Here is a 19777-nt window from a genome sequence, read left to right as displayed (position 1 = left end):
AGTATACCAATATTTAAGACTTCCGAGATAAATTTAGTAAAATATACAAAAAGCAAAAAAAATATTTGCTTGTTTCTATAAATTTTTCCAAAAACATTGGTGTAACCAAATATTGTAAATTATGTTTTATTGAAACTGACAATAATATGATATAGTTGAAGCATGTGTACTTCCATAGTTAAACCTAATCGCTTTCTGTAGACTCCTGAGAGTCGTCACTGGATGTCATTTCGTCTGATTGAGCGCCATCTGACTTTGTCAAATCTAGAGGAGACTCTTTGGATTTTGGTTCGCCAATAGAGGGATTCAACGCTTTAAATGTTAGTGATTGAAAATGTGTATCTGCGGCTCCCTGTCGCTTGAGGATATCGTCGGTACTTGTGACCAACTCAGCGTCAACGTTGATACCACCCATCGGGGGATCTTCTTTGGGCTTGCTCAAATCTAGAGCCGAGGTCGAAGAGGAACTGTCCATCATTTCAATGGGCAGCAGACTTTCTAGCAGGTTCTCCTCCATGTCCATAGGATGATGCTCGGCTAGCTTCTCCGGTGGCATGGCGATCATTTCACCCGTGCGCATACCCTTGGAATCGGCCATCTGATCCGCACTCACCTTCATCAAAGTCAAATACTGGTTATACTTGGCGTAGTTGCGCCTCCCAGTCTCATCGTTCATCAGCACCTGGGCCTGATTGTGGGACCTGTCTCGGATGGCCTTCAAGCGGATGTGCTTGGTGATGTCCCAGCGCCAGTTGGAGCGATAGGCGCATAGAGAGCATTCAAAGGGTTTTCTGTTCAGATGGCCAACGATGTGGACGTGGAAGCGCGAGGCAGTAGCTGCCCAAAATGTGCAATGGGGGCACTTGAAAACCTTCTTCAAAGGCGACGTATCATCGGGTTCCTCTGGCAAGACCTCAGTGACCTAAAACAATGGAGATTAAGTAAATATCCAGGCAAATATCAAGAAAATGAAGTTTAAGGTAAAATTTACCTCTCCATAGCCAGGAGCTGTCTCCACACCGCAATAGCCGAGATCAGTGGGAGCACTGGGCAAGTCGTCATCCTGGAGATCCATCTCCCCGTTAAGAACAGCCTGTAGATGAGTGGTGTTCCGCAAAGCAGGAGCACACACTTGCAGATGATTAATCAGTTCGATGGCATTGGCCACCTTCTTTTGGCAGTGGGAGCAAACGATCTCCGGGAGTTTCGAAACTGGAGAATCTGGTGCTGTAATCGGAGGACCCCTTTTGTCCGTTTCTGGCTTCTTGGAGCTAGTTGGCTGTTGATCCAGGTGATTCTCTGCCTCATCCCGGCGTCTGGTGCCCGTTTGGTGACCCACAGTAGGCACATGATGGTTTAACTCGTGTATGGTCAGCGATTGCTTGATATCTGTGCTGAAGTCACAAGCCGAGCACTTGAAATGTCCATGGGCACCATGATTTTTGGTGTGGCGGTCAAGGTTCCACTTGTAGGGTGTGTGAAAGTCACATGAGCTGCACTTGATCAGCGGCATGGAGTGGTATTTGACGTGCTTCTTAAATCTGGAACGGATGGGGGTGCTATACGAGCACTTCTGGCACTGGAACTGCTTCTCGCCCGGCGGCAGCTCAAAATTATCCGGCGTGGGACTCTTCGAAGCCTCCTCGGAATCGGAGCTGCTGTTATTCTGGTCCAATTTCAGGGACTCCGATTGCTTCGAAGGCATCAACTTGGCCTGGAACTCATAGGCCATGGAGAAGATGTTATCGTTGTTGTCGACGATCTGCTGCAGCTGCAGCATCTCCTGCTGCCGGCTGTAGGCCTGGACACTGACCAACAGCTGCTGTTCCTCCTTCTGCAGCTCGATCTTGAGCTGCTCCAGTGGCGGTCCATTCTGCAGCATGCGCACCAGGCTGGGATTAAGGCACGGCCCAGCTGTGGCCTGCATTTCAATGCTCTCCTCCAAACGTCTCTTGCGCACCTCCCTGGAGAGGTTTCGCTTGCCTCGCAGTTGACCTCCAGATCCTGGCACTCCGCCGCCATCATCGGAGCAGCCGTGCACCATTTTCATGTGCCTCACCAGCTTTTGGAAATGTCGCGAGGCGTATAAGCAGAGCTTGCACTCGTTGATCACAATCCGTTCGCCATGGACGTCGCGAAGATGGGACAAATGACAACGAGGATTTTGGGTGAAGAAGGAGCACTGGTTGCAGCTGTAGTTGCGTCGAATCTTGCACTGGGGTAGCTCTTCCTCGTTGTTCGAAGGATTACTTTCTGGGTGCAGTGCACCTTCCACTTTTTCCTGGACCAGGTCGGCTGGAGCTGCAGCTCCCACGGGAACCGAACCGGGCAATGGAATGGGATACATCAAGTTGCTTACCCTAAATTGCTCCAGTTGACGCTCCAAAGTATCTGTACCCAACAAAGGCTGCAAACCTTGAGTTGTTGGTAGACCCACATCCTCTCCACCTTCCAATGCTGTTTGATACAGCGGTACGCCATTAACCAAGCTGCGCACCACCAGGTGATTCCCCGAACGCTCCACCATGGATGGTAACTCCATGACTTGACAAAATGTGAGGAAACCAAAATTTTCCTCCTTTTTTCACAGAACACTTTCCTGACTTCCCGTACGAGAGCTGCCGTAAGACTGAGCCATTTTATCGGTGGTCCGGTTTGACATCTTTCCGTTCTTTCAAGGGCTACTATGCTCACTGGTTAGCAGTGTTTTAAGTTACTTTTAGGCTTAGTTATAAAATAGTTAAAAGTTAGTTATAAAATATCCCTTCTTGTTTGATGTTCTGCGAATAAGCAAATAAACCGCTTTAAAAGTCTGCCAACTATTGTATAGCGGTCGATTTAAACATGTAAACATTTTAAAATAACATTTGAAAATACAAAATAAATGTAAAAAATCAATTTAATTTTATTTAAATTGGCTACCCTGTTAAGATCAACACTTTCATTACATAAAATTAAACCTATTCAACAAAACTAAAAATTAATTTATTGTTATATAATTAGATAATTTTAAATTGGTCCATTATATTTTAAAATCGGATTTTCTACAAAATTGGTTCTAAAAACTCAACGAAGTCCTGGTGATGCTCACTTTCTGGTTCCTTAGCAAAATTTATCGATCCGGTTCGAACTTTAGCTTCTATCGTCTAAAAGCTAGTGCTTAAAGTGGTTCAGTTCCGGAGTTGCTTGTAGCCCTGATGCTAACACTATCCATTTGTAAAAATCGTATTTAAATTAAATAGTAACCAAAGCAACAGCTAAATGCACATCGCCATTTTGTATAGTTGTTAACCTTTCTTACAGTTCCTTAAGTATCCGTTTTGGTCAATTTAATCAATTTTGGGTCCAAATATTAAAAAAAAATTTTTCTTAATTTTCAAGACCATATAAGATTGAAACTTATAATTTGTTTACATATTGTAATTTATTTTATATGCATAGTAAGTATATACATATTAAAAATCGTTTATTTCAGGAGTCAAGAGTAAGGAACCCTGAAATAAAATAGTCAGTATTAAGTATTTAATCTTTTGAATATCTTATCAATAAAAAAATTGTTTTTTGTGCTACGAGTAAGTCGATGTAAAAAATATTGTATAACATGCTTACACCCTGTAATTAATAAATAATAGCCTATAATTAATTACACCCTATTTATTCTTAAGCAGGATAACTAGCTGAAATAATTTCAACATATCCGTCTGTCTGACCGTATAAAAGTCGAGACATTTACATGTAGATTCTAGTACTTTAGGTAAGATAAGATTTTAAGTTGCAGGCTAAGACCTTCCAAATGGAACTCTGCGAAGTTTATTAACATAAGTCTGCATGACCTGATATTTCCGATACATCTTCAAAGGCTGCTACGGCAGGGAACTCTTCCTCTGCCTGAGATAAATGGAGGGGTAACAGCATTATCCAAAGCTTTGGATCTGTACCCAACTCCTGGCTGGTAAAGTTGAACAGAGGCGGCAGCGGATAGTGATTGGGCATGCGCAGCCCCAGTGACTCCATGATGCGCAGTTCATCGTAGGAGCAGTGACCTAACGCCACCATTGGCGGTATTCTAGCAGAGGACTCGTACACCAAACAGGAATTCAGCAGATCCGACAGGTCTTGCGGCACAGCCACATTCAGTAGCAGGTCCCAGCTAGGCCGACTGGTCCTAGGACGCTGGAAGTCCCCACACTTTGAAAGGACTTCAGGAGCCCGTTCCAAGCCCTCGGCACCCAGCAGATTGACGATAAACCTTAGCTGCTTTCGATCGTGCTTGGGGCTCGCAAAGAGTGGAGATCCTTTGAGTAGCTCCGCCAGAACGCAGCCAGCACTCCAGATGTCAACGGCGCAGCCATAGAGTTCATACTTGGCGAAGAGCTCGGGAGCACGATACAGCCTGGAGCAAATGTAACTCAGGCTGGGCTCATTGGGAACCAGGAGCTTGGCGCTGCCGAAGTCACTCAGCTTGAGCACCATCTTCTGGTTGTCCATCAGCAGGTTCTCGGGCTTGATGTCCCGGTGGCAGATGCCCAAGGAGTGGAGATAACCCAATCCCCTGAAGATCTGATACGAGAGTATGCGCACATAGATGAGCTTCTCCGCGGGCTCCAACTGCTTCAGGTGATGGTTTATGTAGTCCAGCAGGGTCATAGGCATGAACTCCATAATCAGCATTATGTAACTCATTGGGGGAACACCCAAGGCCACGCAAGAGTGCATGATGAGCCGAATGATGTTGTTGTGGTCCATTAGCCTCCCCATTATCTCTGATTCCCGCTGGCAGAACTTCGGGTTGTAAATGGTCTGCTTCACGGCCACCAACTCCTCAGAGTCGTCCAATCGGGCTTTGTATACCCGTCCAAAGGCCCCACTTCCTATCAGTTCCTTAATGTCGATCTTTGCCAGAACGGGATCCGAACTTTGGCGACCTATGGCATATGCCGTGACCACCGAGTTGTTAGGGATGATTAGAGGGATGCGATCCGTCCGCTGAGAACAGTGTTTCCCGGATTTCTGCTTGTTTTCTTTATTCGCTGGCGGTAAAAAATGGTGAAATTAACGTAAGGAGTCATAAATGAAGACTGTAAAGAAAACGCATTTTACCCATTTTAAACAGTACAGACAACAATTGTTTAGATTTATTTGTACAAAAAAAGTAAATTATGATTCAAAATGCATAGAAGGAAAAAACAAACGTCAATTTGTTTGTTGAACGAATGGGTATTGCCACCTAGCTGCAATATCACACTGGTTCGGAGAACAAGTAGTGTTGAAAACTAAAAACATAAAACCTTAATTAAGTTTAAAAGTATAAAAATGAGATTTCACAAAAATTATAACTTAACACGTTTTTTGTTATGGGGGCTATAATAATAAGCAGTTTTTTATTAATGATTTGGAATTAGAAGCGAGTAGTAATATAATATAATGTAACAAGGGAGATCGCTATAATCGAGTACCTCGACTATCAGATACCCATTACTCAGCTTAAGGGATCAAAGGGAAATGGAGATATGCAAGCAGTTAAGCGAGGTTGAAAAGCGCCACCTAAGCGTTATGGGCGTTAGAGTGGGCGTGGCAAACTTTTATTTGGGTCAACCGATAGGTATTGACGAACAAGACATTTCAGTTAAAATTTGTATTCTAGCATTAAAACTGTAGGGGCGTTAGAGTGGGCGTGGCACTTTGCTGAAACAAACTTGCGCTGCGCGCTGCACGCCAAATCTCAATAGCCTAGCTCTTATAGTTTCCGAGATATCAGCGTTTGTTCGGACAGACGGACTTGGTTAGATCGACTCGCCTACAGATCCTGATCAAGAATATATATACTCGGAACACTTCCTTCTGCCTGTCATATACTTTCCGACGAATCTAGTATACCCTTTTACTCTACGAGTAACGGGTAAGTCTGTCGCAGACCTATATTTATTTAAACAGTGAGTGTAAAAACAAGTTAATGTATATTAAAACAAGAAAGGAAGTTAACTTCGGCAAGCCGAAGCCTGTATACCCTTGCAGTTATAATTATTAAATTTAAGAATACAAAAATGATATTCCCTATAGTATAAGATAATATGTCAGAAAACACCGAAGCTTTAATTTGATTCATATTATTTTCCTACCAATTTTCCGATCGTTCCGATTTTGATAAAATTAAGTTCGAAATTCAGAACTAATTAAAAAATGTTATTTCCAAGCGTAGGAGGTTATATGTTTAAAAACACCGAAGCTATAATTTGTTTCATATTATTTTCCAACCAATTTTCCGATAATTCCTATGGCAGCTATATGATAGAGGTGGAGAAACATCGATGTTTGCGAACATCGATGTTTTCGAAGTTTTTGGTGAAAAGCATCGATGTTTAGAAAAAAAATTGTTTTTTATCACAGATTTATTTTATTTAAATGTCGATTTATTTCGATTTTGTTTGTCTACTACCGAAGATGAAAGTCGAGTGCGACGGTCGGATATTAGTTGTCCAGCCTTGCTAAAAACGCGTTCGGATTCACACGAAGAAGCGATATGCTTCTTCGGTGGACATCTGAAATAAGATAAATTGTTGTTACATTTAAAGAAAAAAATGTCTTAGTTCATACACTTACCTCCCAATAAACAAGTGGTTCGCACTTTTCGGGCTGATTATCTTTTTCGACATGTTGCCGCAGCAGAACAATGGCATCTGCCTGGGATGATTGTATTTTGGCATCTAGATTTGACTTCAAAAACAAAAACCAGGTATGTAGGTTCCTCTGTTGGTGGTGCTGGTTGCGGTCGGGGAATGGACACTAGGGTGGAGTTAAGCTCTTCCTGCAAAGCTTTAGACGCTTCTTCACAGTTGTTCTGACAAAGAAATCCTTGTTTCTTTAAGCGAGTAGAGTTGCTATTCCTGGAACGGTTCGTGACTCGTATGGCAACAATCTTTCACGTAAACGGGATTTGACAACATCTAAGGCAAATATGCCTTCCACTGTTTTGAGTTTACCATCCAAAGCTTTAATTTTATGGAATAGCTTACATATAACCGGAATTATTATAGAAACTGATACGTTGGTGTTTTTCGAGACTGATAAAAATGCGTCTTCGAAGGGTGATAGAAGTTTGGACAGTTCAGTTAACACATCCACTTCCTCTGGCGAAAGCGGTTGAGGCGCATTGCGAGATGTGACCAACACGACTGTAATGTGCTCATTCGTTTTTATGATGCGCTTTATCTTTTCATACGCACTATTCCTTCTCGTTGGCATCTCTTGCAACAGTCCACACGGCTTGACGACACCCTGCGCATCCTTGAACTTCTCGTATGCAATTGTATTTCTTTTGAAATACGCGACGATTGAGTCGTTATCAGTGACTAAGCAAACCACCTTATTTGTGATAGCCCACTCTGTCAGCACCGAAGTTTCGGCAAAGTTGGGTGCGGTGTGATTTGTGAAGGTTACTAGTTGCCTCGTTGCCAAGATTGCAGATTCCAGTTTTGCGCCGGTCCACACAAAGTGACACGTTATGGTGATGTATCCTTCGTTTGCCCTCGGTGTCCACAGATCAGTTGTTAGGGCCAGGAAGTCTATCTTGTCCAAAACAGATCTCAGGATGCCCTTTCAGCGGTCATATTGAACTGGGAGAACTGTGTCACGCAAGTGTGTCCTGCTTGGCAACTTATAGCGCGGTTCCGTTTCCCTTAACAGAGAAATCAGACCTTCAACTTCAACGCAGCTGAATGGTTGAATGTTTACAGCTATCATGTTCATTACCAATTCATCGAGCTTGCGTTTCCTAGCAGAATCGTTACTGTAAAACAACGATGACCCACGAAAACATATATAGCAGTTGACGTATGATTTTTGTCTTTTCCATCTTTAAGACTTTCTGGGTGCACGTGCCTCAGATAGTCGAGAAGGTTCGATTTGTTTCCGATTGTTTTAATAACTTTTCCACAGTGATTGCAAACTGCATGTGTCTTTCCAACAGTTTATTTGAAATTGTCCCATGCCATTGAAGCTCCCCGCTTTTTTTTCGGAGCTGGCTCCTCCACATTCTCATGTGAATTTGATGCTCCTAAAAAAAAATAATATTTTTATATAAACACCTTGTTAACGTAGAAAGGTACATATGCACACAAATATATACATTCATGCGCTTACGAGCAAGCTGACGATGACGAAGATGACTCCCGTCGGGAAGAAAAGTGCCACTTCGGCGACACTTCTCGAAGTCACAACTGCGTTACTTCTGGAAGTGTCTCCGAAGTCACTTCTGGAAGTGTCGCCGAAGTGACTCCGAGAAGTGCCGCCGAAGTGGCACATTTCTTCCCGACGGGAGTCACTTCCGCGATCCGATCCGCCGTAGTCACTTCTGAAAGTCACTCAAAAGTGACTTTACATATGCTTGTAGAAGATACCTGGAAGAGTCTTTCCCAACTAAAATATCTTAAATAAAAAAAATATTTTTTTGTACTTTCAATATTTTGCATTTATTTTTTGTATAAGGGCTTTGTCTGCTTGAATACACGGTCATGTAGGCATGTAGGAAAATTTTCTGAACAATGTTATTTGGGTCCAGCTCCGTCCACCTATGAAATTTACTAATAACCATTTCTAAAAGAAACAGAAACAAAAAATGTTTTTTGTTCAGTCAAAGTAAAAACTAGCAGACATTACCTTTTACAATGAAATATGTTGAGAATCGTTGAATGCTGGGTATCTCCGCAATTACACGCCAAGTAATGTCAACAGCTAAGTAATCGTACAGCTCACGATATATCGCATGCATGCATACATAAATGCAAAATTTCGCCAGCTTTTATATTAATGTTACTTAAGTTTCAGATATCTGTCCATGCCTCCACTCCACTACCTCAGCCAACACCATCAACAGAACACTAATTTGAAATATAACATAAGTAATTTATAAGAAATAATATAATTCAAATTTACTTACAATTTACACGATTTCCCTATTCAATGCTCAGTTAGTTCCAAAACATCGATGACATCGTTGTTTCTCCACCTCTACTATATGATATAGTCGTCCGATTTTAATAAAATTTAATTCGAAATTCAAAGTTATTATAAAACGTTATTTTTAAGCTTAGGAGGTTATATGTTAAAAAACACCAAAGATAATTTTTTTTCCGATTATTCCTATAAGATATAGTTGCAAAAGAAATGAGAAAGTTTCAGCACGATAGCTTTAAAACTGAGAGACTAGTTTGCGTGAGCGTGATCAAGAATATATATACTTTATGGGGTCGGAAACGTCTCCTTTACGTTGCAAACTTCTGACTGATATCATAATAAAGGTGTATTAGACTAGTGGAAACACCAGCGACTTTGCTGATCATCTCAGGAGATTCCACCCGACCCAAAATCAACACAAGCGACCGTCAAAAATTAAAAAAAAAACGACAGCAAATCTGCGAAAAGAAAGCCTTGACACGGCGTTGATGCAGAAGATTGCCAAGGATATTGAACCGTTTTCTTTTGTTGATGACGAAGGGTGTAGGAACTTCGTGAAAGTGTTGGATCCGCAGTATACTTTGCCGTCACGCACGAATTTGCAAAACGTACAAATGTAAAACATTCACGCGGAGATGACCGTTCAACTGCAGACCACTATTGTTAAAGTCGATCAGTGCGCAATTAAAATGGACTGCTGGGCAAGCAAGGCCAACACAGGTTATTTGACCATTACGGTGCACTTCATTGACGAAAAGTTCCAGCTGAGATCGGCAGTGTTGCCACTTCTATGTGCAACAAACCATTCTGCTGATAACATCGCATCATCATTGCGCGCAGAACTGATTAACTATAATAAAGGCATGTGAGCTGCTCGAAAAGAGACATCTGCCGTGCTACGCGCATTGCCTAAACCTCGTTGTACAGGACTCGCTTTCTATAAAATCAATTCAAACGATTTTGACTAAATGCAAACGTATTCTCACATTTTTCAGATGCAGCACTATCGCCTACGAAATGTTTAAGAAAGCGCAAGGAGTCCACAAGCCGTACCGCTTAATACAACAGGTCTGTACCCGCTAAAACAGCGCGTTTAAAAGGGTAGAGCGCATATTGTTGACCAAGGAGTATATTTCACCTGTTCTTCTAAGCTTGTCCAAGGCGCCGGAACCCCTGGAAGCAGACGATGTTGCGGTCTTGGAGGATTTAAAAGACGTACTGGCTTCTTTCGATGAAGTTACAAATCAATTATCTTCGTGTAATACCTATATCTAATGGACTTGTGCAGAGTTTGTACGAAAAAAGAGAGCATTTAGGAACAATAGAAGTCGAAGAACTGAGGACACTTTTAATTAAGAAGTTTAAAAAACGACTGTTTCCCTTTGAAGAAAGGTCCTCCACTCTTTTGACCACAATTTTAGACCCTCGGTTTAAAAAAGAGGGTTTCAGGTCCCACTTTAAACCATTTCTTGTCTCCCCCATACCAACAAGGAACCACCAAAGCCGAAATCTTTGCTACTCAATTTTGTAAAACAAAATATAGAGTTGAAACAGACGTCTAACAAAGTTAAGTTCATAATAAATTTAAAATTTCAATTTCAAAATTTTTATAACTGCAGCAACATGAATTAGAGATGCCCCAACTGGCTATAAGCGCTAGGCAAACGCTATGCATTCCGGCAACCTCGACAGAAACGGAAAGGCTGTTTTCCAAGCGGGCCTAACAACCTCTGATTGGCGGTGTTCGTGCAAAACCGGTGTGGAATTTAAAAATTAAAAATGGAAGGAAAACACAAAAAACGGCTAAAAGAGGTCAGTGCAGATGAAAAAGGACGCATAATCCAAACTGTGGCCCATTATTGTGCAAAATCAGGGGCAAATCCGCAGAATATTTGAAGTACTGGAGGAGATCCACTAGCGAATCTCAGTAAGAGGAAACATGGGACATCGGTCGATCTCCGACGAGCTCTCCAATGAGGTCTCCACCTCCACCAGCTACCTGGCAGCTAAAGCGGAGATGGAGGACGCGCCGGCTTCTATAGGGAGGAGAAAATAAGGTCGCCCGCTAAGGGACAGCTCGAGGAGCCATCACCAGCCATTATTGGCCAGCCTATTGGGACTCGGAGCTGGACTACAGATGGCGCGGGAAAAATGGCGAAGCATCCGTGGGACGAGAAGGAAGCCTTAAACTTCTAATTTACATAAATGAAAACATTCGTTGACATTTCATTATTTTTATTTTAATTTCTTTCTGCACCAGCAGACTTTTCTTTTTTAAATTAATTTGTTTTCCATTTGGCAACAACAAGCCGCTTGACAGTAAGACCATGCCACATGCATTGCGGGTGAACTTTGAAAACTTCGGTCACACTACAAAGAATAAGATTTTTCGACTAGTGAAAATCTTAGCCGATCTGAGTACTAGGATGTAAGTGTAAACATAACTGTGATAATTATTTAAATTTTTGTTAAATTTTTAGTTATTCATTCAACAGTAACATATTTATAGCTAAGCCGTACTGGTACAAAACGAATCGGTATAGGGGACCACCACAGAATTCGTATTTCAATTCTTGTACCGGAACCAGTTCTGGTTCTGTTTTAATTCCTTGGTGAAAACACTTTGATGACATACTGTTAATTAAAACGAAAACTGATACAAATTATTTTTATATTCGTGTCTTTTTTTAGTCTACGTTGATTGTATAGGGACTTGTCGTCATGTGCGTCAAATTAGCGTCGGCCTGTTAGCAACGAAAACGGGAACGGTGGAATATGGAACATGGGGCCCTTTTTATTTTTAAATTTTCTCGCTATTGGGGGACCAAATCGAAAAATTTAAAATGCTAGATTGTTAAGAAAGAAAAGATCTATCGAGCTAGGTAGGTTTGGGACACATACGAGGCCTATTAGTATTTCAAAAATGCATTTGAAAAATCGTGTCCCCACAATTTTGTTAACTGCTCCCCTCACAGAGGTTGTGCCAATATGCACGATAAACTAAGCTATAAGGGGTTAATTCAAGCTCCTTGTCTGAAAGTTTCATCAAAATCAAACCCACAGTTTTCGAGAAAAAAGCCTAACAGTACCGCAACCTCGGATTTTCCCCATACAAAAAAGAGGGGCAAAAATGAAATTACCTACTGCTCCACTCCTAGAGGTTGTGCCAACATGCACGGTATATGGGTAGATAGGGGATAATCTAGGGACTGTTCTGTGAAAGTTTTATCAAAATCAAACCCACAGATTTTGAGAAAATTGCTTAACAGTTGGGGGTGTTAAAAAGGTTATTAAAAGGCCGTTTAATCCAGAAACGGAACCATTGGATACTAAGACATAAACCACAATGTAAACAGCTTAGCCATGACAATCATTCGACGCTAACTTTCTATAACTTTATACAGCTCTCACAGAGGTTGTTCCAACTTGCACGGTATCGCATTCGAAGGGGCATCATTATAGCTAATTTCTGAATAAATTACAGGCAATTCAAACCCACAGTTTTCGAGAAATTCAAGTCTTTTCAATTATGGCTTTTGCCACGCGGTCACACTGTCAAGGCCTGCGATAAATCGTATGACCCGTGACATCAACCATCAAAATATATATGCAAACTTTAATTAATTCATACAGCTCTCACAGAGGTTGTGCCAACTTGCACGGTATCGCATTCGAAGGGGCATCATTATAGCTAATTTCTGAATAAATTACAGGCAATTTAAACCCACAGTTTTCGAGAAATTCAAGTCTTTTCAATTATGGCTTTTGCCACGCGGTCACACTGCCAAGGCCTGCGATAAATCGTATGACCCGTGACATCAACCATCAAAATATATATGCAAACTTTAATTAATTCATACAGCTCTCACAGAGGTTGTGCCAACTTGCACGGTATCGCATTCGAAGGGGCATCATTATAGCTAATTTCTGAATAAATTACAGGCAATTCAAACCCACAGTTTTCGAGAAATTCAAGTCTTTTCAATTATGGCTTTTGCCACGCGGTCACACTGCCAAGGCCTGCGATAAATCGTATGACCCGTGACATCAACCATCAAAATATATATGCAAACTTTAATTAATTCATACAGCTCTCACAGAGGTTGTGCCAACTTGCACGGTATCGCATTCGAAGGGGCATCATTATAGCTAATTTCTGAATAAATTACAGGCAATTTAAACCCACAGTTTTCGAGAAATTCAAGTCTTTTCAATTATGGCTTTTGCCACGCGGTCACACTGCCAAGGCCTGCGATAAATCGTATGACCCGTGACATCAACCATCAAAATATATATGCAAACTTTAATTAATTCATACAGCTCTCACAGAGGTTGTGCCAACTTGCACGGTATCGCATTCGAAGGGGCATCATTATAGCTAATTTCTGAATAAATTACAGGCAATTCAAACCCACAGTTTTCGAGAAATTCAAGTCTTTTCAATTATGGCTTTTGCCACGCGGTCACACTGTCAAGGCCTGCATATATATTTTGATGGTTGATGTCACGGGTCATACGATTTATCGCAGGCCTTGGCAGTGTGACCGCGTGGCAAAAGCCATAATTGAAAAGACTTGAATTTCTCGAAAACTGTGGGTTTGAATTGCCTGAAATTTATTTAGAAATTAGCTTTAATGATGCCCCTTCGAATGCGATACCGTGCAAGTTGGCACAACCTCTGTGAGAGCTGTATGAATTAATTAAAGTTTGCATATATATTTTGATGGTTGATGTCACGGGTCATACGATTTATTGCAGGCCTTGGCAGTGTGACCGCGTGGCAAAAGCCATAATTGAAAAGACTTGAATTTCTCGAAAACTGTGGGTTTAAATTGCCTGTAATTTATTCAGAAATTAGCTATAATGATGCCCCTTCGAATGCGATACCGTGCAAGTTGGCACAACCTCTGTGAGAGCTGTATGAATTAATTAAAGTTTGCATATATATTTTGATGGTTGATGTCACGGGTCATACGATTTATCGCAGGCCTTGGCAGTGTGACCGCGTGGCAAAAGCCATAATTGAAAAGACTTGAATTTCTCGAAAACTGTGGGTTTGAATTGCCTGTAATTTATTCAGAAATTAGCTATAATGATGCCCCTTCGAATGCGATACCGTGCAAGTTGGCACAACCTCTGTGAGAGCTGTATGAATTAATTAAAGTTTGCATATATATTTTGATGGTTGATGTCACGGGTCATACGATTTATCGCAGGCCTTGGCAGTGTGACCGCGTGGCAAAAGCCATAATTGAAAAGACTTGAATTTCTCGAAAACTGTGGGTTTGAATTGCCTGTAATTTATTCAGAAATTAGCTATAATGATGCCCCTTCGAATGCGATACCGTGCAAGTTGGCACAACCTCTGTGAGAGCTGTATGAATTAATTAAAGTTTGCATATATATTTTGATGGTTGATGTCACGGGTCATACGATTTATCGCAGGCCTTGGCAGTGTGACCGCGTGGCAAAAGCCATAATTGAAAAGACTTGAATTTCTCGAAAACTGTGGGTTTGAATTGCCTGTAATTTATTCAGAAATTAGCTATAATGATGCCCCTTCGAATGCGATACCGTGCAAGTTGGCACAACCTCTGTGAGAGCTGTATGAATTAATTAAAGTTTGCATATATATTTTGATGGTTGATGTCACGGGTCATACGATTTATCGCAGGCCTTGGCAGTGTGACCGCGTGGCAAAAGCCATAATTGAAAAGACTTGAATTTCTCGAAAACTGTGGGTTTGAATTGCCTGAAATTTATTTAGAAATTAGCTTTAATGATGCCCCTTCGAATGCGATACCGTGCAAGTTGGCACAACCTCTGTGAGAGCTGTATGAATTAATTAAAGTTTGCATATATATTTTGATGGTTGATGTCACGGGTCATACGATTTATCGCAGGCCTTGACAGTGTGACCGCGTGGCAAAAGCCATAATTGAAAAGACTTGAATTTCTCGAAAACTGTGGGTTTGAATTGACTGTAATTTATTCAGAAATTAGCTATAATGATGCCCCTTCGAATGCGATACCGTGCAAGTTGGCACAACCTCTGTGAGAGCTGTATGAATTAATTAAAGTTTGCATATATATTTTGATGGTTGATGTCACGGGTCATACGATTTATCGCAGGCCTTGGCAGTGTGACCGCGTGGCAAAAGCCATAATTGAAAAGACTTGAATTTCTCGAAAACTGTGGGTTTGAATTGCCTGTAATTTATTCAGAAATTAGCTATAATGATGCCCCTTCGAATGCGATACCGTGCAAGTTGGCACAACCTCTGTGAGAGCTGTATAAAGTTATAGAAAGTTAGCGTCGAATGATTGTCATGGCTAAGCTGTTTACATTGTGGTTTATGTCTTAGTATCCAATGGTTCCGTTTCTGGATTAAACGGCCTTTTAATAACCTTTTTAACACCCCCAACTGTTAAGCAATTTTCTCAAAATCTGTGGGTTTGATTTTGATAAAACTTTCACAGAACAGTCCCTAGATTATCCCCTATCTACCCATATACCGTGCATGTTGGCACAACCTCTAGGAGTGGAGCAGTAGGTAATTTCATTTTTGCCCCTCTTTTTTGTATGGGGAAAATCCGAGGTTGCGGTACTGTTAGGCTTTTTTCTCGAAAACTGTGGGTTTGATTTTGATGAAACTTTCAGACAAGGAGCTTGAATTAACCCTTAATAGCTTGGTTTATCGTGCATATTGGCACAACCTCTGTGAGGGGAGCAGTTAACAAAATTGTGGGGACACGATTTTTCAAATGCATTTTTGAAACACTAATAGGCCTCGTATGTGTCCCAAACCTACCTAGCTCGATAGATCTTTTCTTTCTTAACAATCTAGCATTTTAGATTTTTCGATTTGGTCCCCAAATAGCGAGAAAATTTAAAAATAAAAAGAGCCCCATGTTCCATATTCCACCGTTCCCGTTTTCGTTGCTAACAGGCCGACGCTAATTTGACGCACATCTTGTCGTCGACGATTGGCAAAAAATAAGACATATACCAAAAAATACCGATGAAATACTGAAGACTTCCCCGTGGAAACCCTATGTAATAAATGCGCAAAAACCCATAGCTCCACCATAGTGTAAACAAAGCTTTAATTGCAATGTGTAATAAATTTAGCTTGAACCAATAGGAAGCACAATTTAAGTAAGCTTATTAATAAACAATAAAAATTATATTACATAAATAAAATGCTACATGAATCAATTTGGTAACGGTATTTTTCAATGATGTCAGTATTTTGTCGAACGAAAAACTACCAGCTTCATATATCGGACCTATTACCGTTTTGTGTAGCCGGCTTGTGTTGCAACCCTGGTTGACTGAAAAAAATTGGGGAAAGGAAAGCATTTTTTAGGCCGCAATAATTAAGTTGAAAAGAGCGTCGAGAAGCGTGTTAAGTTGATAAAGAACAAGACCCAGCGACAAGGTAACTCCGTATCAGCACAAGTCGGGATGGACTACCGCCAACTGAAGAACGACGCTTACGGCATTGGCCAGCGGCGTGGAGTGGGGAACTCCGTCGGAGGAGGCGGTGGTGGTGGAGGCGGAGGTGGGATGTATTCCTCAAACTTCGGCGGTGGCGGCAACTATGGCGGAGGAGGTGGAAACCCAGGTGGCGGTGGTTACGGCGGCAACCGGAACACGGCTTCGGATGGCGGAAACTTCAATCACGGTGGCTACAACAACAGCAGTGGCGGTAACAATAACTTCCCGCGCCCCGCAGACGATCGGTCCAGTTTTAATCCAAACAATCAGCGTTTCGGTGGCAACTCCGTCGATGATATTCAGGACAGTTTCCGGGGTGGTCCGTCGTCCAACTTTGGTCAAATGAACAGAGGCCCTTCCAATGTAGGCAACATAGCCCGTTTGTTGGATCTGGAGGCATCGCAGAACCGCATCCCCGGAATTTCTGCTAACTTCAACTCGGACCGTAATCCGGAGATCAACTACCGTGGTCCGCAGTCGCAGGGAAACGGAGATGGATACTTCAACGGCGAGCCAAGAAATCAGGGTTCTTTCAGTAACTTTGGTCCCAACAATGGGCCTTCTTTTGGCGGCAATAATGGAGCCTCTTTTGATGGAAATAATGGTCCTGCCTTTGGAGGCAGTGGAGGACCTTCTTATGCAGGAAACAATGGACCTTCCTTCGCAGGAATTAATCAACGCAACTCTGGAAACTTCAACAATGACAACTTTCAAGGGAGAGGTCCCAACTTCAATGACCAGGGATCTGGTTTCAATGATTCCTACGCACGCGGTGGAAACCAAGGCAATTTTCCGTCCAATTCTGGAAACTTTGGTAACAACGATGACATAGGAAACATATATAATCGCAGGCCAGGAGTCGGAGGACCTGGAGGCCAAGGCTTCAACCCAAATACTGGTGGCAATATCACCAACAACAACCCCGGAGGCGGCTTCAACCCAAATTCTGGTGGCAACTTCCCCAGCAACAACTCCGGAGGTGGCTTCAGCAACAACATCAGTCGCACCTTTAACGACTCTCGCAACAACTGGAACAACTCGCAGTCGCAATCCTCTTCGTTCCAGAGCTCTGGGTATCAGTCGAACAGCGGAGGTGGAGGAGGAGGAGGAGCCAATAGCTCTGGTTGGGAAGCCAGCCAGCGTGCCTTCAACTCAAAGCGCAATCAATTGCAAAAGGTGAACTTAAATAATGGCGGATCTGTTCGAAAATCCGGACCCCAGCCTGCCGTCAAAGCAGTGCAGAACTTGCGCAACAATCCCAGGGCGGCTGCTGCCATCGTCAACGCAGCAGGCAGGACCAACGTGCCCAACAACAGGAACGTCCAGGCAAACAGGCCTGGCAATCCGCGTCCTGGCAATGTCGTTGGAGTGCAGAAGAAACCGCCCAATGCGGCACCCAATCAGTATAAGGTCAACCATTTAGCTCCCAAGCCGAATACGGCAGTAGTAGCCAACAGGAAACCACCAGTGGCTGGACAGGCCGCGAAGGGAGGAGTCGTTGGTGTGAGGAGTGGACCACAGGTAGCCAAGACAGGGCCGCAAACAGTGAAATCTGGCCCACAGGCTCAGAAATCGGGGCCTGTGCCAGTTAAGAGTGGACAGCAGATAGTGAAAGGAGTCCCACAGGCGGGCAAACCAGTCGGAGTGGCTAATAGGACTCCAAATGCTCCAGGATTTCCTGTCCAAGCCGGTAAGTTTTTACAACTGAAGCCCTGCATTCGTTTTTATGAATTATTTGCTTAAACAAACATCTCCAATAGTCCATAGATATGTAGGTCTTACAATGAGTTTTAACTGCTCATAATGTCTAAAATTATTAATCCGTGTTTTATATATTGCAGGCCAGAAGCGCGTTGCTCCCGCTCCACCGCTGGAAACTGAGGCTGCCTCCAAGTCGGTGAAAAAGTGGCGAAGAGTGGCCCGCAAGCGCGGATTCCTGATGGGCGGATTTAAAATCCCGTATCTCAACGACCAGCCGAAGAAGCTTCCCCAACCGGAGGCAGATTCTTATGCCTTGTCCTTCTTCGAACAAATCTTCAATTACAGTACAAACCAGGACGCCACAGAGGAGGACTTCTTGGAGGCGGCAGTGGTGCTCAATGAGGATTCGGAGGACGAGTCGGTGGCCGATGATGCCAAGTCGGCTCGCAAGATCGCAAAGCGCAATAGGAAGCGAATAAGGTCCGAGTGGGCCCCGCTGCACGAGTCGAAGAAGTACAAGGACTGGGGCAACTGGTGGAAGGACTACAAGAACGTAGGCGAGCAGATCGAGCAGCAGCTTTTGGAGTGCGGCAACCTCAATCTGGAGCATTGCTTCCTGCCCAATCTGCCCAAGCTTACTACAGAGCAGGTGGTTTACGCTATTATTAAGTCGGCTCACTTCGGACTAGAGAAGAACGCGGATGTGCCGTACGACACTCTAAAGACTATATTCACGATGATGAACCGCACCTTCTTGGATAACCTTACGGAGCTGAACATGGTGGAGATTCAGGACATCATTCGAGGCGTACCCAACGATCTCTGGGTATTTAAGATGCAAAGCATGGTTTACCTGTGGGCCAAGTATAAGGTCATCAACAATTCCAAGTCCACCGCCGAGGAGGACGTCAAGGATCAGCAGGCCATTGCCCGCGAGTGGAAGAGTCCTTGCTTCCACTGGCTAGCCAAGCAGGCCTTCGACGAGCTAGTGGTAAGTTAGGATAATATTACGTTCCCTACATTTTCACTTATTGTGTATGTTTTTCTTACAGGCAATCAGTGAAACCGAATGGAAAGAACACCGCAGTGTCTTTCCGACTGTGGATTAGGCACACGACCTTTCTCTTCTTAACATCCAAACCTACTCAAATCCCATACCCTAACGGAAAGTAGGATCTTCTTCAGGATTATTTTATGGACTATATATACGAGAATCTAGTTGTACTAAAAACATTTATTGCACACATTATAAAGAATCATCCTGACTATGTAAAGTATTCTGTTACTAGATCAGAATGCTTAAGCAAATAAAGAACTAACCTGGATGCGTGCATCTTGCGCTCTGGGGAAAACAAAATAACATTGATCAGACATTTTCTTCCTACTAGGAAGTCAATAGTATCTCCAAAACAACACTGTGTACTCATTTTTGGTAAGATTTAACCTCGAGCTCTTAAAATTGTATATGACATTAGAAAAATTTGAATTATATAGAAGTAGCTTGTAATTGGAATTAATAAAGAATAAATACCCGGCCCAAACTGAATTTTCTTGTATAGGGATTACACAATTATTCTCAAACTCTCCGAGTTAACCATTTATCGCTTCTATAATAAACCACTG

The 19777-nt window shown here is 42.5% G+C and overlaps 3 protein-coding genes across 3 annotated transcripts; 1 reads left to right on the top strand and 2 right to left on the bottom strand.

The window, feature by feature from the left end:
• Window positions 1-102: 102 nt before the first annotated feature.
• Window positions 103-2639, bottom strand: LOC108014272 (zinc finger protein 569-like). Its single transcript, XM_036820473.3, has 2 exons — window positions 992-2639; window positions 103-922 (listed from the first exon to the last, which is right to left on the bottom strand). The coding sequence occupies exons 1-2, from the start codon at window positions 2540-2542 to the stop codon at window positions 185-187; spliced, it is 2289 nt and encodes a 762-aa protein (XP_036676368.3). The 5' UTR covers window positions 2543-2639; the 3' UTR covers window positions 103-184.
• Window positions 2640-3611: 972 nt separating this feature from the next.
• LOC108014270 (glycogen synthase kinase-3 alpha-like) lies at window positions 3612-5252 on the bottom strand. The gene is made up of 2 exons (XM_017080314.4): window positions 5101-5252; window positions 3612-5030 (listed from the first exon to the last, which is right to left on the bottom strand). Exons 1-2 carry the CDS (start codon window positions 5102-5104, stop codon window positions 3814-3816), a joined length of 1221 nt encoding a protein of 406 aa, XP_016935803.4. The 5' UTR covers window positions 5105-5252; the 3' UTR covers window positions 3612-3813.
• Window positions 5253-16256: 11004 nt separating this feature from the next.
• LOC108014300 (uncharacterized) lies at window positions 16257-19695 on the top strand. The gene is made up of 3 exons (XM_017080367.4): window positions 16257-18143; window positions 18295-19145; window positions 19207-19695. Exons 1-3 carry the CDS (start codon window positions 16421-16423, stop codon window positions 19261-19263), a joined length of 2631 nt encoding a protein of 876 aa, XP_016935856.3. The 5' UTR covers window positions 16257-16420; the 3' UTR covers window positions 19264-19695.
• Window positions 19696-19777: the final 82 nt, after the last annotated feature.

The sequence above is a fragment of the Drosophila suzukii genome, chromosome 2L (genome assembly GCF_043229965.1).
Source record: "Drosophila suzukii chromosome 2L, CBGP_Dsuzu_IsoJpt1.0, whole genome shotgun sequence".
Classification (NCBI taxonomy): domain Eukaryota; kingdom Metazoa; phylum Arthropoda; class Insecta; order Diptera; family Drosophilidae; genus Drosophila; species Drosophila suzukii.
Note: the sequence above shows the minus strand (reverse complement) of the source record. Positions and strands in the feature narration are given on the sequence as shown.